Genomic DNA, 15,739 nt, shown 5'->3' with positions numbered 1-15,739 from the left:
GGTGGCATGTGCTCAACATATATGTGCGTGGAGAAGTTCCTAAATCCAGGATGCGGCGGCCTATTTCACTCCCAGAGCGTGCGACACGGAGGGTCTGACTCTTCTTTTGTGCGCCACAGCCCCCGGACAGATTGGAGGCCGGGCCTGGGTCTCGGGAGGCTGTTTTCCAGTTCGACACGGGGGACGTTGACCTGCTGCCTGTGAGGGACCTGGCAGTGTTTCACAGCGGCAACGACGGCCAGGAGTTCGGATTCACCATCGGGCCCGTCTGCTTCAGCTAGAGTGGAAACGTCCAGAGTGGGCTCCGAGCTGAGGAGTCGGTTAAACTCAACCTTATTATTCTCTCCGACACGCGCCGGACTTTGTGTAACATCTCTGTACAGCCGATTTCTCCAAATATTCACTTCTTCACTGGGACAGTTATCCGTGAATCGCCTCAGAGCCTGGATAGAAGTGGCGCTGATTAAACGAGACCAGCTGTGTAAACGAAAGCTGGAACTAACCCCCGATGGCACCAGGCCTCCCGAAGGTTGAGAGCTGAAGACCCCTGATCTCGAGCGGGACACTGGAGGACGGGACGGAGGGAGTTTCTCGGTCTGTCTGAGCCTCTGGGTAGGGAGAAGAAGAGCTGGAGCCAGTCAGTGCCTCCCCTTTCTCCCTGCAGAGAAGGGTGGCTCTTCTGAAACGCCTCCTCATGAGACTCGCCCAGAGGCCACGTCCTCCAGAAGAACATGTTAATATTTTTTGTTTACAGAGACTTTTATATTAAGACAGGTGCTAATTTATAAAATTAAGTTTTTTAAAAAAACACTATACATTTTTGATGGTACCTTTTGTCATTAACGCAGGTTTATGGCAGTGACATGTCTGCTGTAGATTTTTTTTTTACTGTGTCTTCTCAGATTAACTTCAGGTACTTTCATGAACTAGTGGGACTTCAGGTTATTTCAGGCTCACTTTAATATTGTATGATTTAACAATGTGCTCTTATCAGGGGCACAGCTATTGTTCTACAAAAAGGGTGCTCACTAAGTACTATGCTTTATGCCTTTAAATCAGCTGAGGATCCTTACGTTGCATTTATTATCTTGTGCGAGTTCATCATCCTTGTGAATTCACCTGCATTGTGCTGTAAATCCTGTGTGCAGAGGCTAAGCACTAGGATTCAGTACAGACAGTGCTTTGCAAATATTCCTGCCTGAGACACAACTGCGTCAAGACTTTCTGTAGAAACAAAACCCATCTACTGTCTCACAAGACACAGCTGTCTGCCGTTCATTAATGCTTTATTTAGCACATCATAAATCTGAGGACTATGCAACAAATGGGAAAATTCAGGGTTTCAGAGCTTCGCATTATTGCTTTAAGAATTCTGACTTATATGAACTATGACTTTATTATGTATTGAGTAAAAAAACACAAATTATATGGGATAGAGCACTTGGTTTCTATGTAATGCTGACCTGAAATGTGATTTGGAAACCACAAATTCCCACCATGTCTTTGACTGTGATGGGGAATTAGAGGCACAGAAATGACACCAGTGAATTCGCACTGGAGGAGGACATCACAATACACTCAAAATAAGGACTAGTGATGGCTAGTATTGTGACACATTCTTCAATGACGTGCAGTGGCAGCACGATGTTGCATGCGCATATGGACTCTGTTTGCAGGCACGTTGTCAGATTATATTCATTTCTGTGGGCCAATGTTAATAAGTCAAAGGAATTTGCTATCCAGCTTGTTGACTCTGTCAATAAAAGGTTTAGGCACACAAGACCAGGGGTTGCACTGACAAAAGCTGTTCTGCCAAGTTCACTGAAGTTTAGTGCAATCTGTGTTTCCTTTTTTATTTACAGAAAAGAGCTCCAGGAGCTATACAGTTCATTAAGAATTTATTTAATACAGTGCCTTTAAAAGCAAATTGCTCATGAATGTATTCTGACAAACGTATTAAAGATTACAAGTAGAGCTTGTATTTGCATACTTTATGCAGTACAGTGGTATTATATAAAAGCAGACTTGCTTTTTTTTTTAGCTTGCAGCTCAAATTCTCCAGCTCATACAACAATACATCATCAGTTTTAAAAGCTGAGTAACTAATCTGGTGGCATTATCTGTGCAGTTTGATAAAAGTGTCGTGCAACTGCATATAATTCACAATTTAAGAAAACTGAATTTAGCAAATACATTTTCACCCCCAATTAATTTTTCATCTCATTGTTTAGTTGTATATTTATAGCATATACACTGTACCATAAGAAGGCTTTCTGTGTTAATAGCACTTCCTGCAGAAGGGATCTCTATGATTCAGTTCACAGATCTGTACAGACACTAGCTAAGCTCTGTTGTCTACATGGTTCTTCCAGATACCTGTACACCTCATTGGTAGGCAGTGGCCTCCTGTATTTCATAACCTTTCCTTCTGATTGGGAAGTTGAATTATTTTGCCTTAGCTGGCTGAGACGAATCACTGGTGCTACAGTATATGCCACGTTGAACTATGCCATTATTTCCTTTTTTGTATAATTTGCATTTATGTGGTTGTAATTTTGTCTGAAATTAAAATAAATGATATGCTGGTCATTTGTTATTATAGATTTATATAAGATGGAAGGTGTCTTCTTGTGTGTTTGTATCATTGTATCTTTGTTTTAATAAACTGTATAAAACGAACGCCTCAATTCATTGGCCATTGCATTTAGCAGCATGATCGTTGTAGCGACTGGTATTTGTGGGCAGGCGGGTTACTTTTCCGTTTCTCCAGTAGGGTTTAGGGTGTTGGACTGCCTATTTGGGGTACAAATCCTGCGACGGACACTTCTTTCAGACTGCCCCTGTACGCGTTCATTTTAGACCTCCAGTTTGTACTTGTAAATGCGTTTGTTCTCTAAAGGGCGCAGAATAACGTAGTCAAATAAGGGATTCAATCATTTTCCCCGACAGAAGGAAGTTGAAGCCCAGCTCTGACCTAAAAGCCCCCCCTTTTTTAATATCGGAGAAACCGCTCTAATGGACCCGCTGTGTTACCAATCTTAAGCAACCAGATCTGTAAAAAATGGGACTTCTGTGGGATTTTAATATCGGGTATTTTTTTTCTGGGACGAGGAAGTGGGGGGAAAAAAAACAAAAACAAAGGTGCTTTGTTAGTAAAACAGTACCTCTCCTCCCAGCAGTCGGGTCGGCTCCGGGGCCGCAGGGGTTAAGTGTGAGCGGAGAGGCGGCGCTGCTGGTGTGTAGGACGCGGTCGGGGGAGCTGTTTTTTAACCAACACTTTCCTTCTGCAAGCGAAAGCAGGAGACGAAAAACACCCGGGGTAAAAACGCTACGAATTTATTCACCCCTCTTTCTTTCTTTTTGTCGGAAATTCGCTTTTGGTTTGCAGGGCAAGCGTGTATTTGTGCAAAGGGTCATCGTTATCGACGGCGCGGCTGGAGAAAACCCTGAAGGTTTCAGTACAGTTAATGGAGCAAGTGCTCGGTCTAACGTTATTCTCTTTCTTTTTATTTATTTTTTTTCCATTTTTTTTGTGAAAGCGGCGGCGAGACACGGTGTTGAGTCTTAATGCGTAACGTTGTGTCCTCTCTTCCCCCCCCAAAAAGAGAGAAAAATGGACAGCTTGGAGTACGAGTTTCCTCCCACCGAGCTTGTGATCGGGAAATAACAGCTGCCAGTCAGTGTCAAGATGTATCGTGTTTTCAAAGACTTGAAACGAGTTGATGTTTACAAAACAGCAAGCATAGCGGGGAGCAATTTTTAGTTGCGCTATTTTTTTTCGCGTTATAATTTTATATCTTATGTTCAGAATGACATTTTAAGACTCTTTGCCCCAGTTGTGTTTCTGTCACACTTGATGCGAGAGTGTGTCGCGTTGTTTTTGAAGACAGGCCTCATGTGACGCCGCGGCCTGTCCTGACACCTTCAGCCGGAGTAGCTGCAACATTCCTCGGTACCAGCGGGGAAGTATCTGCGCCCCCCCCCCCCCCCCCTTTAAAGGTACGGCGAATTTTATTTTTATTTTAAGAAGCAAGTGGACTCCATCTATACCGGCAAGGTGTGCTCATGAATTAATTACAAGTTGTGAAATTGTTTTTGCCACAGTCGTACGAAAAGTCGGGATCACGTCTCTTGTGGCCTGAACGTTTTACGGTCACGATTTTCAGCTGTAATTTTACTCGTTTTCGTAAAACGTACGATGCACGTTTGTATTTCTTAAACGTAAGGCAAGTCGGTTATAATCAGAGCACGTCGTTTTTATACCACAGCTTTCTCGTCCTAGCTGTAGCTTGTACTACACAGAGAGCCGTATGTGACTTGTGGCAGTTTTGTAGAAAACCCGACAAGTTAGTAACCGTCGACGTAACTACGTTATTTTGTTAAAAAATTAAAAGTATTGGTTTAAAATGTTGCCGTCTGGACGTTACGGCTCATACGTGACGCTGTTCTCACATAAATACAAAACTTGCATCATGTCAAAAACACATTCAGTTGTTTTTAATGAGCGGGTTGTGTCCTGATACGTGTTTACCGACTCTGCGCTTTAATCTTCCTTAGAGACCAGTAAAATAATATTGTTTACGTGCTTAAGATTTCTGACGGTTAATCTGCGATAGACCTCTGTTATTCAGGATTATTCGGGTCATGGATAGCAGCCCAGCTCTTTGTAACTGTGTTTCCTTCGCGACAATTAATAACTACATTTTTTACTTTGTACTTAAAAATAATATAGGTCAGCCCTGCCCTGTCTTACTTCTGTTGGCTTGTTTTCAGTATGTTAACATCAAAGAACTTCATCACAGCCTAGGGGAGGCTGATCGTCCCAGATAAGTGTGTTAGTACTTATAATGATCCAAAGATCTCATCCGGACGTCTCTGTAAGAGACCTTAAACGTCATGGCTGTGAAGTCTCTTCCATGCTCCCACAACTCTTTGTGTAGAGAAGTGTGCCTTGTTCTCAGTTGAAATGCACTTCCAGTCGCCTCTGGAGTCCTCTGTTCAGTTTATCTGGCATGCGCACAAGTGCGAAGACATGCCCATTTGCATGCAGAAAGTCACGTCAACAAAATCAGAACAGCAGCAGCAGGAACAAGCCAAACCACACAACCTAAAAAAAAAAAGTCAGACGAGCAGAGTGAGGGAAATGAAAAACATCAGTGTGAGGTGGTTCCTTTTCCCCTGTGCTTTCAGTCCGCCAGGTGGACTTTCTCAGCACCTCGGAGGATTTTGAATATTTGTGTTGGGTCACGATAGAGAATCGTCTCTATTCAAGACTGAAGAGGGTCAAGGCAAGGGGGCCCCAGAGTTACATGTACACCCTCTGACACTCATTGCGGCAGCAGTTGGTGTCCTTGACTCTCAAAACTTCTCTCTAGCATCTGGATATTACAGGCCCCGAGCACATGTGGTGCTGATAACTACATTTACTCCCCTTTAAACCACTTCCTTGTTTAATAGAATGCACGGTTCATGAGTCCTTGTTTTTGTCAGGTTTGGCTGAAGTATCCCATCTCCTAGTAATGGCCTAGGAGTCATTTATCATGTAATTTATCACTTTCATATGAATTTTGAACACGTCCAGCCACCCCTCACTGGAAACCTCGCTAACGGTACAGCGGGCCCTGCGTCCATCCAGGAACTCCTAGAGGGCAGCGGGCTGGACAGCCCTCCGGGAGGACGTCAGTCCACCGCAGGGCACGGAGACCACACACTGAGGACGCCCCAGGCAGGGATGAGATTTGCACCATGTCCCGTGAGGCATTTCGATGCAATGAAACAACAGGACACAGTACAGGACAAAGACAGCTTAGCTACTGGCAATGGGGAAAAGGAGGCCGATTCCACTGGTTCTGAGGTCAAGGAAAGATGTCTGCATGCAGTGTCACAGGCTGTACAATGGAAACTGAAATCTGTTCTTTTCTCTAAGTTATGCAGGCGAGTACAGAAATACTTTCTAAAACCTATATTTGTGATAGGGGTGAACTCTTCCTGGAATGCCATTTAACATAGAGGCAGAATAAATTCCGTATTTACAGTAAACCGAAGATGGAGATTTTTTTTTCTGTTGTTGGTTTCTTTTTTTGTTTGTTTGGGTATCCGCTGGACAGTTCCAAACGAGGCCACAGCATTGGGACGAAGTGACCTTGTAGTGCAGCTCCGCGAGAGCTGGGAAGCAGTATGTCCAGCAGGTGAAAAGGATCCAGGACAAGTCAGAGCTGCCGCAAGCAAAGTGCAGGATTTCTGCTACTGGCCTGTGCGACCCTTTACTGTTGTTATGTTTCCCTGAGGGCAGCTGGTCACGTGGACACGTCAAGGGCCGTGTTGTTCAGAGGCGTCTATCTCCGAGTCCCCAGCCTGGCCGCTGACCGCTCTCTGTGCCTGAGCCATTAACTTGACCTCCTCGTGCGCCGTCCTGCGCGCGAGATTGAACAGCTGAGTTCTCGCTCTGCGTCCGTGTGCAGAATCGGTTACTGATGCACAGCTCGCGCCGCCGCCTCTGTCATTCTACCGCTGAGAAGGCAAAGAGCAGCTTCTGGTGGGCTGGGCTCTCCCGTAGTCGTGAGCTGCTGTGGCCAGGATCATGCTAAGATGTGTCGCACTGTTGACCTGTCCTTTGTCCTCTCCACTAAAAGGAGTGAATAGCAATAGTCAGAGGTACGGCCCTTGGGAATGGGTGACGCTAGCCCTTCTGTTCAGCTCCATTGCAGGACTTGTTTTTCCAGTTTGTTCCATCAGGCGATTTAATACTCCCTCTTGTGTTCCCTCCCTAGTGCGGCGTCTATGACCCCCCCATCTGACAGAAGAGATGTACCCCCCGATGAGAAAGGATTTCATATCTTTAACCCTCACTGAGCAGGACAGCCGCAACTACAACAACAGCAAGAGCTGGCGCCGGCAGTCCTGCTGGAGGGTGAGTCTGCCACCTGTGGGTGCTTCAGCCGGCCCCATTGACAGCCTTCATTGTCAAGACTGATCCCGAAGGTCTTCTGTCACGTGCAGCAGCACAGGCAGTCATCACAGTTGTTGCATCATATCGGTCTCGATTAAGCAAAGCAGTGACCTGTGAAGTGACTTTGGTCTAATTAATGGAATCCTGAAGTGAGGTGCGCTGGCACTGCCTGTTCCTGTTTTAGCTGAGAGCAGCCTTGGCATGTCCGTTCCCTGTCCCTGGCCGTCCTGCTGCTGTTGTGTTTACCTGGCACCATGACTGGAGCTCACTTCAATCATTCAGGGACGGCAGGACAAATAAAGGGCGCCGTTGCATGAATGAATCATAGCAATATTTTCCTCTGAGACTGAGCTGTTTAGCTTTTACTCTGCGGACCCTAGAGTAGTGTTAAATGGCTGATACGTGCCTCCTGCCACACAACAGTATGAACCTGCATGTAGAGAAGAGCTCGCTGCATTGTCCAGGCTTAATAAACTAGGAATAAGTCAATGTGTACTCTGTAAATATGCAGAAAAGCTTTTCCTAAAGAGTAGTGAAAACGGGACTGTGTTTAAGGTTAACATTTAAAGTTGAACTTCCCCTTTTGAGGTTGCACTGTGCGCTACAAAGAGAAGGGTGTTAACATCGCACATTAGACATCAGTGCTCGAGAGCAGACTTCAGGGGAGGCCTGGAGCCTGGTGCGTGTGCTGTTGCCCGTGCCAGACCTGTGTGAGGGAAATAACAGCTGGCGAAGCTCAGCCTCCGGTCCTGGTGATAACTGTCAGTATCGGCTTGTTCTCTGTTCACGGCAGCTCCCCTTCCTTCCCCTCCCTCTCTGCAGAAATGGAAGCAGCTGTCCAGGTTGCAGCGCAGTCTCCTTCTCTTCCTGTTCGCCCTGCTGGTGGTCTGTGGCATCACAACGTACCCGAACCTGGCTGAGCACTGGAGAGGTGGGGAGCGCGCACGAGTCCAATACAAGAGGAAGCTGCCCAGTGTTGCCTTGTTAGAGAGCGAGTCAGCAGGGGGGACCTTGCAGAAATCAAGTTCAAGATCGTGCACCAGTGCTTCAGATAAGGAGCCCACCTTTACTCCAGGCTGATAAACACCTGTTTATGCCCTTTAACATCCGTAGTAGTTTTTTTTGCGTCATGCAAAAACCCGTCCAGCCCTGGTTACTTCAGCAGCTGCACAGGAAGTATTTTGTTTTGTTTGCAGCTGCCAGGACCTTGTACTGGAGCCCGCGGAACTGTCCGATAGGATAACAATTGCACAATAAACAAGTGCATTTTAAATCTGACTTTGTGTTTAGCTCAGTCTTCAGTGCTTCCTTCACGTCAGTGTTATTTTGCCATTTCCTTGCAGTGAACTGTCTGAGGTATAAGCATCTCATCCTGCAGTAACGCATAATGCTTTGCAGTATTTTAAAATATTTATGCAGTTTCATGTCGAGACCATCAAAGGGGAACTACAGCGCTATTTTTATATTTCGGGCTTATAAAGAATGAGCATTGATGAGGGCATTTCAAACCACAATAACAGTAAAATGTACGCAGTAACTTGTAAAACCTCCAATTTACATCACAATATAGGCATTTCCAGGTATGCGTAGGCAAGAAAACTTCTCATAACGTGTGTGGCCCTGTGACAAGTATAAATTAGCGAGGCTGTGAGTGCACCTCTCTTAATCCAGCAGAAATATTGCTCTCGACCTCAACACAGTTTTGCCAGCAATCACTACTTACTACTTACCTCAGCCTGCAGAACACATTGGAAACTTTGTGGTGAAATGCCTGCTGTACCACATGTACTCATTCGCTCGTCCATCTTATGACCTCAGTCATCACAGTGACGAGTGAGCAGGAGGATCTACATCAGGGCACAGTTCTCATGGATTCTCACTCCTGCCTATGGCAGGACCAGGGGCTTGCCACTCCAATGACAATTGGGACAAGAAATTTGTAAAAAACAATTCTATATGTCAGTGAATTTATTTTGTTCCTGAGACTTAATAACAGGCCTGAGAAATTTGGGACTGCAGCTCCCCCTTACATTGGGACATAACAACTGCAGTTATTCCAGAAGCACAGGCAGCTCAGCGCTATTGCACTGCCAGGAGGAAAGCACCAGTAGTCCGTCCTGACGGTGTGTCCTGTGTCTGTCCAGCCCTGACGGACAGGTCTATGAAGGAAGACGGGATCGTCGGAGGCCTCCATGACCCAAAGCCTGTTGTCCCAGGCGTCGTTCCCGAGTTGGAGAGGAAGATCCCGCTGGTCTTACCGGAGCCCCCTCCCTTGGTCAGTACTGGTCCCCCTGTACCCCACCTCCTGCTGGACCCGAACCCCCTCGCTATGCAGAGTCAGGGCCCGCCTGTCAGTATTAGGAGGGAGATCCGCACCTGGTGCTGACAGTCAGACATTTTTCCCCTTGTTGGTTTCTTTGTCCTTTTCATCTCTTCCCTGCGCTCTGGTCCCCGCAGAAGCCCAGGAAGCCCTTCTCCAACAGGCGGGGGCCTCCCGCGCTACAGCACCGGGACCAGAAGAGGGGCAACGTGTCGGAATTGGAGGTGGAGGCGAGGGAGAGGGAGAGGCCGGCAGAGAAGGGCCGGGGAGAGGAGGAGGGAGAGAAATTGGTCAGGTAAGAACACTGGAGTGACCCGGCCAATACTGGACCTTCATTTCCACACACACACACACACACACACACACACACACACACACACACACACACACACACACATTTCGGCTTCTTTATTGTGTTTTGAGGGGGGGGTGATGCTGCACGGTTTCCAGCCGATGACGGGTTCCGTGTGAAGGAACCCTGCAGGTTCCCTGCTCTTCCTGGGAGTCTAAGTGTTTTACAGTAGGATCTTGAGGACTGGCTCTGCTGTGTAAGTCATCTGTAGAGCGTCTACGTGAAGCCCGTGAACTAGCCAGGACCTTATGTTGGATGCCGACAGCCACTGTGTCCCCCACAGGCTAGGGCTGTGGATCCCGGCTCTAAGGCTTGAGCCGTGGGGCAGTTGAGAGCCAGCGCATGGCTGATGGGGAAATGAACAGCACGGGTAGGATCGCAGTCTTGTACAGGCGGAGACAAGAGCAACCAAGACTTTTTTTTTAGAAGACTAACTAAGGAGAGGTCACGACTCAGGAGGCTAGTGTCCAAAGTGCAGACCCTGTGCTCCTCTCTCCACAGCTGGCACGGCACGATCATAGAAGCCGATCGGGCCTCGGAGCCGCCCCCCTCCGCCCGGGAGGACGAGGCCGCGGCCCCGGTCGCGGGGGGTGGAGGAGCCGCCCCGCTGGGACCAGGTGGGCACTCTAGTCTCCCTTCCGGTGTCCCTGCGCCGCGGCACCTGGGCACAGCCGGCACCCTCCCGGCATCAACCTGCAGCACAGCCGTGCAGAGGAGTGCACCGGAAGAGCAGGGGGGCCGAGTCCGTTAGGAACCGGTTCAGTCTAGGTTGTTCACCGTAGTCCGTATGGGAGCCTGTAGCAAGGTGAAGGAATTAAAAAAAAAACCGGCAGCCTACAGCCTGGGGCAGCTGTGAAAGGCAGAGGCGCAGTGCCCCACGAGGTGGTTGCTGTGCTGTGTCGGACGGCGGACTCATGGCGGCGCTGTCGGTTTGTGTGTTGCAGTGGCGGTGAGCGAGCGGCAGCGGGCCGTGGTGGAGGCCTTCCGGCACGCCTGGAAGGGCTACAAGGAGTTTGCCTGGGGCCACGATGAGCTGAAGCCCGTCTCCAAGTCCTACAGCGAGTGGTTCGGGCTGGGCCTGACGCTCATCGACGCCCTGGACACCATGTGGGTCCTGGGGCTGAAAGAAGGTAGGGAGGCAGAGCACCTCCATCCCAGAGCCGCCCGCTCCGACAGCAGATAAAGCACTACGCCCGTTCAAGGGCAAATGCTTGGCCGCAGCCAGCGCAATAAGGGTGCGGTTATTTATTCTCTAAATGGTTTCGATATTCTGTTCAGAGTGGTGTGGAGGTGAGGTTCCAGCTTCCTTTTCTTCATCTTTCTTTCCTGCCAGAATTTGAAGAAGCCAGGAAGTGGGTGGCTACTGAGCTGTCGTTCGCCAGGAACGTGGACGTGAATCTGTTTGAGAGCACGATCCGCATCATGGGGAGCCTGCTGAGCACCTACCACCTGACGCAGGACAGTCTGTTCCTGGACAAAGCGGTAGGGTGGTTGAATCGAGGGCCTCCCTCTGTCCCCGTCTCCTGTCCTCCCCTCCCTCCTGTCTTTTCAGTTTTAATGTCCCGTGCTGAACATTTCTCGCGTCAAAGAAACACGTCTTTACCTTCATCCTCTTGTAAACTAGGTCATTTTTATTTAAGAATGTTAATCCTGTAATATGATAAGCCAGCCATTCCTGTTCTCTCACTTCTTTTCTTCTTTGGCCCCTTAGAAGGACATAGGAGCCCGACTGATGCCGGCGTTCAACACCCCGTCCAAAATCCCGTATTCCGATGTGAACATCGGGCGCGGCACCGCCCACCCTCCGCGCTGGACCTCGGACAGCACCGTCGCCGAGGTGACCAGCATCCAGCTGGAGTTCAGGGAGCTGTCTCGCCTCACGCAGGACAGCAGGTACCAGGTGAGCCGCAGAGAGCTGATGTCCTCCCTGGGGAGACGGCTGTAGGTTCCTTTAGTAAGAGCCTTGGCTGACTCGGTCTGATCCCCTTGAAAACGCACGCTGTGGATCAGTCTAACCCAGTGAGACGGGACAAGCTGATGGCTCGTTCTGGCCCGCAGAAAGCAGTGGATGACGTCATGAAGCACGTGCACAAGCTGGAGGGCAAACAGGACGGCCTGGTGCCCATGTTCATCAACACCAACAACGGGCAGTTCACCCACCTGGGCGTGTTCACGCTGGGCGCCCGGGCCGACAGCTACTACGAGTACCTGCTGAAGCAGTGGATCCAGGGAGGGAAGACGGAGACTGAGTGAGGCTCTTTCTTTCCTGTTCTATCGCAGAGCGCAGGCGGTCACTAGGGAGGCCGGGACTCTCAAAAGGAGCTCCCCCGAGAGGGCAGAAAGGGCTGGTTATCCGTTGAAATGTTCGTGTTTTTCCTCTTCAGCTTTAATTCCATAATACCCAAAGTGTTTCACTGGGGAAAAACACAGAGGACGGTATGAAGTACTGCTGCTCTTGTTCAAAAGAATTATGGGGCTCGATCTGTGCATATTTTCAGTTGTTATTGTCACATACCCACCAAATTCGGAACCTCCAATCTTGATTTTCAAGTCTCTGCTCAAACCCCCTTTATTCTTCTTGTTAAAAAATGGACAGGACCGGAGTGCTCTACACTCCACTAGGTGGCAGCGTTGCCTTATAAGAGTGTGACATGGGTGCATTGCCTCTGGAAAAATATGGCCTAACAGGAAAACGATAGTCACAGATTGTTAATGGTAGATGACAAATTTTAAAACTGGTGTTATCTGGAATATCCAAGTATGATTTTCCTATTTCCTTTTTTGCTCTGTCTTATTACTGCAAGGCCAAGCTGTCCAACTGCTGTTTTGGGTGAAGCTTCTGTCCAAAGAGACCGACGTTTGCATTCGTTTATACAGCTGTATGTGTCACTGCAGGAGCAATTCAGGTTAAGCACCTTGCTGTTTAGGGTTCAGCAGCAGTGGGTTTGAACCCACAGCCTTCCAGTTCCGGGTCCAGAACTCTGACCACAGCTCTGCCTTAGAAACCAGGAGTGCTGTGTTCTTGGAAGATTTGACACTCCTCCCCAGCACACCAGCTCAAACTTGAGCGATGCTTGTAGAAAACCCCCCATTCTCGTTCTTGACCCCAAACCTCCCGGTTGCAAGTCCAGGGTCCTCAGTGCCGCCACCCTGCAAATATCCCACAGGCCCTGGGAAACATTCCAAGGCCTCCCTCAAAGGGATTGAGGTGACACTGCGTGGAAGCGTCTTCTGTCCCACACCCCTTTTGGAATGTTTTCTTGCTCGCAGTCGAGTTTATAGTTCACTACTGCTTCGTTCGACTAGAACACCACCCGGTCGGTGTGTGTATCGTTCTCCCCTGGCCTCAAACAAACTCCTGTCCCGTTCTGGAAACCGGAAGGGTGTGGGTTTTGTGCCCGGGATTCCTGTAGTTTGACTCGGCTGGATGAGCTCGGGTTAATGCACAGTTTGTAAGCGGGAGGGGGTGGAGTGTTCGGGGGGGGGGTGAATACTTGCGGCCGGGAGTTACAGGACGTTTTCCCTCCCTGTTCGCCTGCTGCCCAGGCTGCTGGAGGACTACGTCCAGGCGATCGAGGGGGTGAAGAAGAACCTCCTCCGCAAGTCGGAGCCCCGGAAGCTGACCTTCGTGGGGGAGATGTCGCACAGCCACTTCAGCCCCAAGATGGTGAGACCCCGCCCCGCCCCGCGGATGAATAAATGCAGCGGACTGCTGAACTGCTCTGTCTGCTTGCTGGGCCGGCCGATACGGCCGTGGCTCTGTGCTGCGGGCTGCTCTTTCGTTCACTGCGACGGCGCGCTTGTCGGCGTTACTTACCGACAGCCTAGCAACCGGTAACCCAGCAGGTCTGACGACGCTGCTCTCTGGACCCTCCCGGGGGCCGGCCGGCCGCGAGATGCCTATCAGCCTCTTCTTGAAGTGGGAACAGATAAAGTGTACAGCACGTTCTGTCCTTTTGTGCTGAAGCCAAGAAAAGTAGGATCTGATGAGGCACTGTTGTCCACCAGTAGCTCTCTTTGTTATCTTGCTGGGAGCAGTGCTGATGAGTGGTCTGGAGAAGTCTAGCGTGTGCTGGGCCTGCTTGGCGATTAGTGTTGCTAGGACAACGCTCTAACAGGTCATCTGTGTTGAGCGGGCTCCTACAGAGAACAGGGTGTCTGTTATCACTCAGTATATTTGAGACCTTAATTGCACATTAGCTGCTGGCTTGCAGGCAGTTAGGTTGCTACTCACTGACCTTGATAGCTTTGCCGTAGATAATGTCTTCACAGAAGCATCTGCGCTAATAAGACTCTGATAACACTATTTATTAATGTTTGCTTTCAAAAGGCCTAAAGGTACAAGGTACTATTTGGCTGTGAACTCCAATAACTGCAGGTTATGTTCCTGACACATCCACTGCATCAAAAGGAGGACATACTGTACAAGCCTCCTCAGTGCGACAGTCATTCAAGACGGTATCGTCTGGGTCTTGTCAGAATCCAGAATCCAGAGTGCAGAGGCCTGATTCCCTTGCCTTTGGCTCCACAGTGAGGCAGCTACGCATATGTAATGTTAAACGTAAATAATGTTTACGAGGCCTGATCAGTGCCACCCAACCTGATATGGTGGAGTTTACAGCAGGGTAAATACAGCTGGCTCCTCCGCTCCTGGTCAGGTGTGTAAATGCACCTGTCGCTCTCACCTCTGTGACCGCACGGTGGAGCAAAAAGAGCCGCTTTCCCATTTTTCGAACCTTTCTCCCATTTTCCCGCGGGCTCCAGGACCACCTGGTGTGTTTCCTTCCGGGCACCCTGGCGCTGGGAGCCCACAATGGGGTGGCGGAGGACCACATGGAGCTGGCCGAGCAGCTGATGGAGACCTGCTACCAGATGTACGCGCAGGTGGAGACTGGCCTGAGCCCCGAGATTGTCCACTTCAACCTCGTGCCCCGCAGCGGCAAGGACGTGGAGATCAAGGTGGGCGACGCGGGTCCGAGCCTGACTGACCGCGATGAGGGAGGGGTGGGATTGGTCAAGGTCGATTAGCCAGCGACGCGGCGAGCCCTGGGACTTCCGAGCGCTTTCATGAGGCGGCACAGCCTGCGGCGGAGCTGCGCGGGTTCGAGGGGTCAGGGCCCGCACTTCCTCGTTCTCCTCCAGTGCGGCAGCAGCGTGTGTGTGCTGTCCCAGAGAGGGTGGGTTTATGCCGGAAAAAGGCAATGGGTGATTCCAAGTTTATTAATAAAGAAACCGGAAAGGATCGTGTTTAAGCAGGTTGGGAACGGCCGACAGGCTTAGGGAAACCCATCGCATAAACTTCTGCTGTAATTAATCCCACAAAGCTAATCATTAATGGAAAACGTGTGAATTCATTTTATTTTAGTAACGGGGAGGGGTGTAGCATCAGAGGTCTAATGTCCCGAATCTAGGAGTCTTACCGGAACCCTTCTCGATCACATCTGCTTCCCTGAGTTCATCTCGCCAGTGTTGCTTGTGTGGCCTCCTGGAGGGTGTCTGGGGATGCGTGTTATATGTAGAATGGCAACCCAATCTCTAACCATAGCCTCAGCCCTGACCTAAGCTCGTCCCGTTTCCCTTCAAGCCGAGTCCAGCTCTGACCCTGGTCTCTAAGTGTATAAGTGTACCCCTACTGCGTGCGTGTGGGGTAATGCTGCAGTATGCAGGGCAGCGTGTGGCTCTCAAGGTGTGGCAGCCCTGACTCTGCTGATGGAGCCCTGCTGTCGAGCAGTGAGGCTGAGACCTGCTCCCTGTCTCCCCGGCAGCCTGCGGACAGACACAACCTGCTGCGCCCCGAGACCGTGGAGAGCCTCTTCTACCTGTACAGGTTCACCCGGGACAGGAAGTACCAGGACTGGGGCTGGGAGATCTTCCAGAACTTCAACAAGTACACCAGGGTGAGCAGGCCTCTGCGCTCCAGCCTCCCCTCTTCCCTCAGACCCGAGCGCTGCTGTCTCCCTGATCTGCTCAGCGGACATCCTAACGCAGAACAACGTCAAATATATACAGTTAACTAGTACAAATCTCAGCGAAGCAGCCTCTTAACTTGCTAGTCATAGAAGGTGGTTTAAAAGCCTCTTTCAGATTGTACCTCGCTACCAGCTCTTCAGCTATTGCA

The 15,739-nt window shown here is 49.8% G+C and overlaps 2 protein-coding genes across 6 annotated transcripts in view; both read left to right on the top strand.

The window, feature by feature from the left end:
- The window catches only part of LOC148643817 (uncharacterized), an 85,359-nt gene extending 82,680 nt beyond the window's left edge, over window positions 1-2,679 (top strand). For both annotated transcript variants that reach the window (XM_088614954.1, XM_088614955.1), the window contains one exon: window positions 120-2,679. In XM_088614954.1, coding sequence (XP_088471080.1) covers window positions 120-281 — 162 coding nt within the window. In that variant the 3' untranslated portion in view covers window positions 282-2,679. The remainder of the gene's footprint in view (window positions 1-119) is intronic.
- A 501-nt stretch (window positions 2,680-3,180) lies between these two features.
- Window positions 3,181-15,739, top strand: part of man1b1b (mannosidase, alpha, class 1B, member 1b) — a 17,035-nt gene continuing 4,476 nt past the window's right edge. Inside the window, exons 1-14 of one of the 4 annotated variants that reach the window (XM_088614972.1) lie at window positions 3,181-3,319; window positions 3,887-3,999; window positions 6,771-6,910; window positions 7,772-7,880; window positions 9,094-9,224; window positions 9,407-9,564; window positions 10,123-10,238; window positions 10,566-10,751; window positions 10,955-11,103; window positions 11,333-11,521; window positions 11,680-11,870; window positions 13,168-13,288; window positions 14,386-14,580; window positions 15,387-15,518. In XM_088614972.1, coding sequence (XP_088471098.1) covers window positions 6,806-6,910; window positions 7,772-7,880; window positions 9,094-9,224; window positions 9,407-9,564; window positions 10,123-10,238; window positions 10,566-10,751; window positions 10,955-11,103; window positions 11,333-11,521; window positions 11,680-11,870; window positions 13,168-13,288; window positions 14,386-14,580; window positions 15,387-15,518 — 1,782 coding nt within the window. In that variant the 5' untranslated portion in view covers window positions 3,181-3,319; window positions 3,887-3,999; window positions 6,771-6,805. Of the gene's footprint in view, window positions 4,000-6,770; window positions 6,911-7,771; window positions 7,881-9,093; window positions 9,225-9,406; window positions 9,565-10,122; window positions 10,239-10,565; window positions 10,752-10,954; window positions 11,104-11,332; window positions 11,522-11,679; window positions 11,871-13,167; window positions 13,289-14,385; window positions 14,581-15,386; window positions 15,519-15,739 lie in introns of all 4 variants that reach the window. The other 3 variants (XM_088614973.1, XM_088614974.1, XM_088614975.1) reach the window with 3 other exon arrangements.

This window comes from Lepisosteus platostomus, chromosome 21 (genome assembly GCF_059453375.1).
Source record: "Lepisosteus platostomus isolate fLepPlt1 chromosome 21, fLepPlt1.hap1, whole genome shotgun sequence".
NCBI classification, from domain to species: Eukaryota; Metazoa; Chordata; class Actinopteri; order Semionotiformes; family Lepisosteidae; genus Lepisosteus; species Lepisosteus platostomus.
Note: the sequence above shows the minus strand (reverse complement) of the source record. Positions and strands in the feature narration are given on the sequence as shown.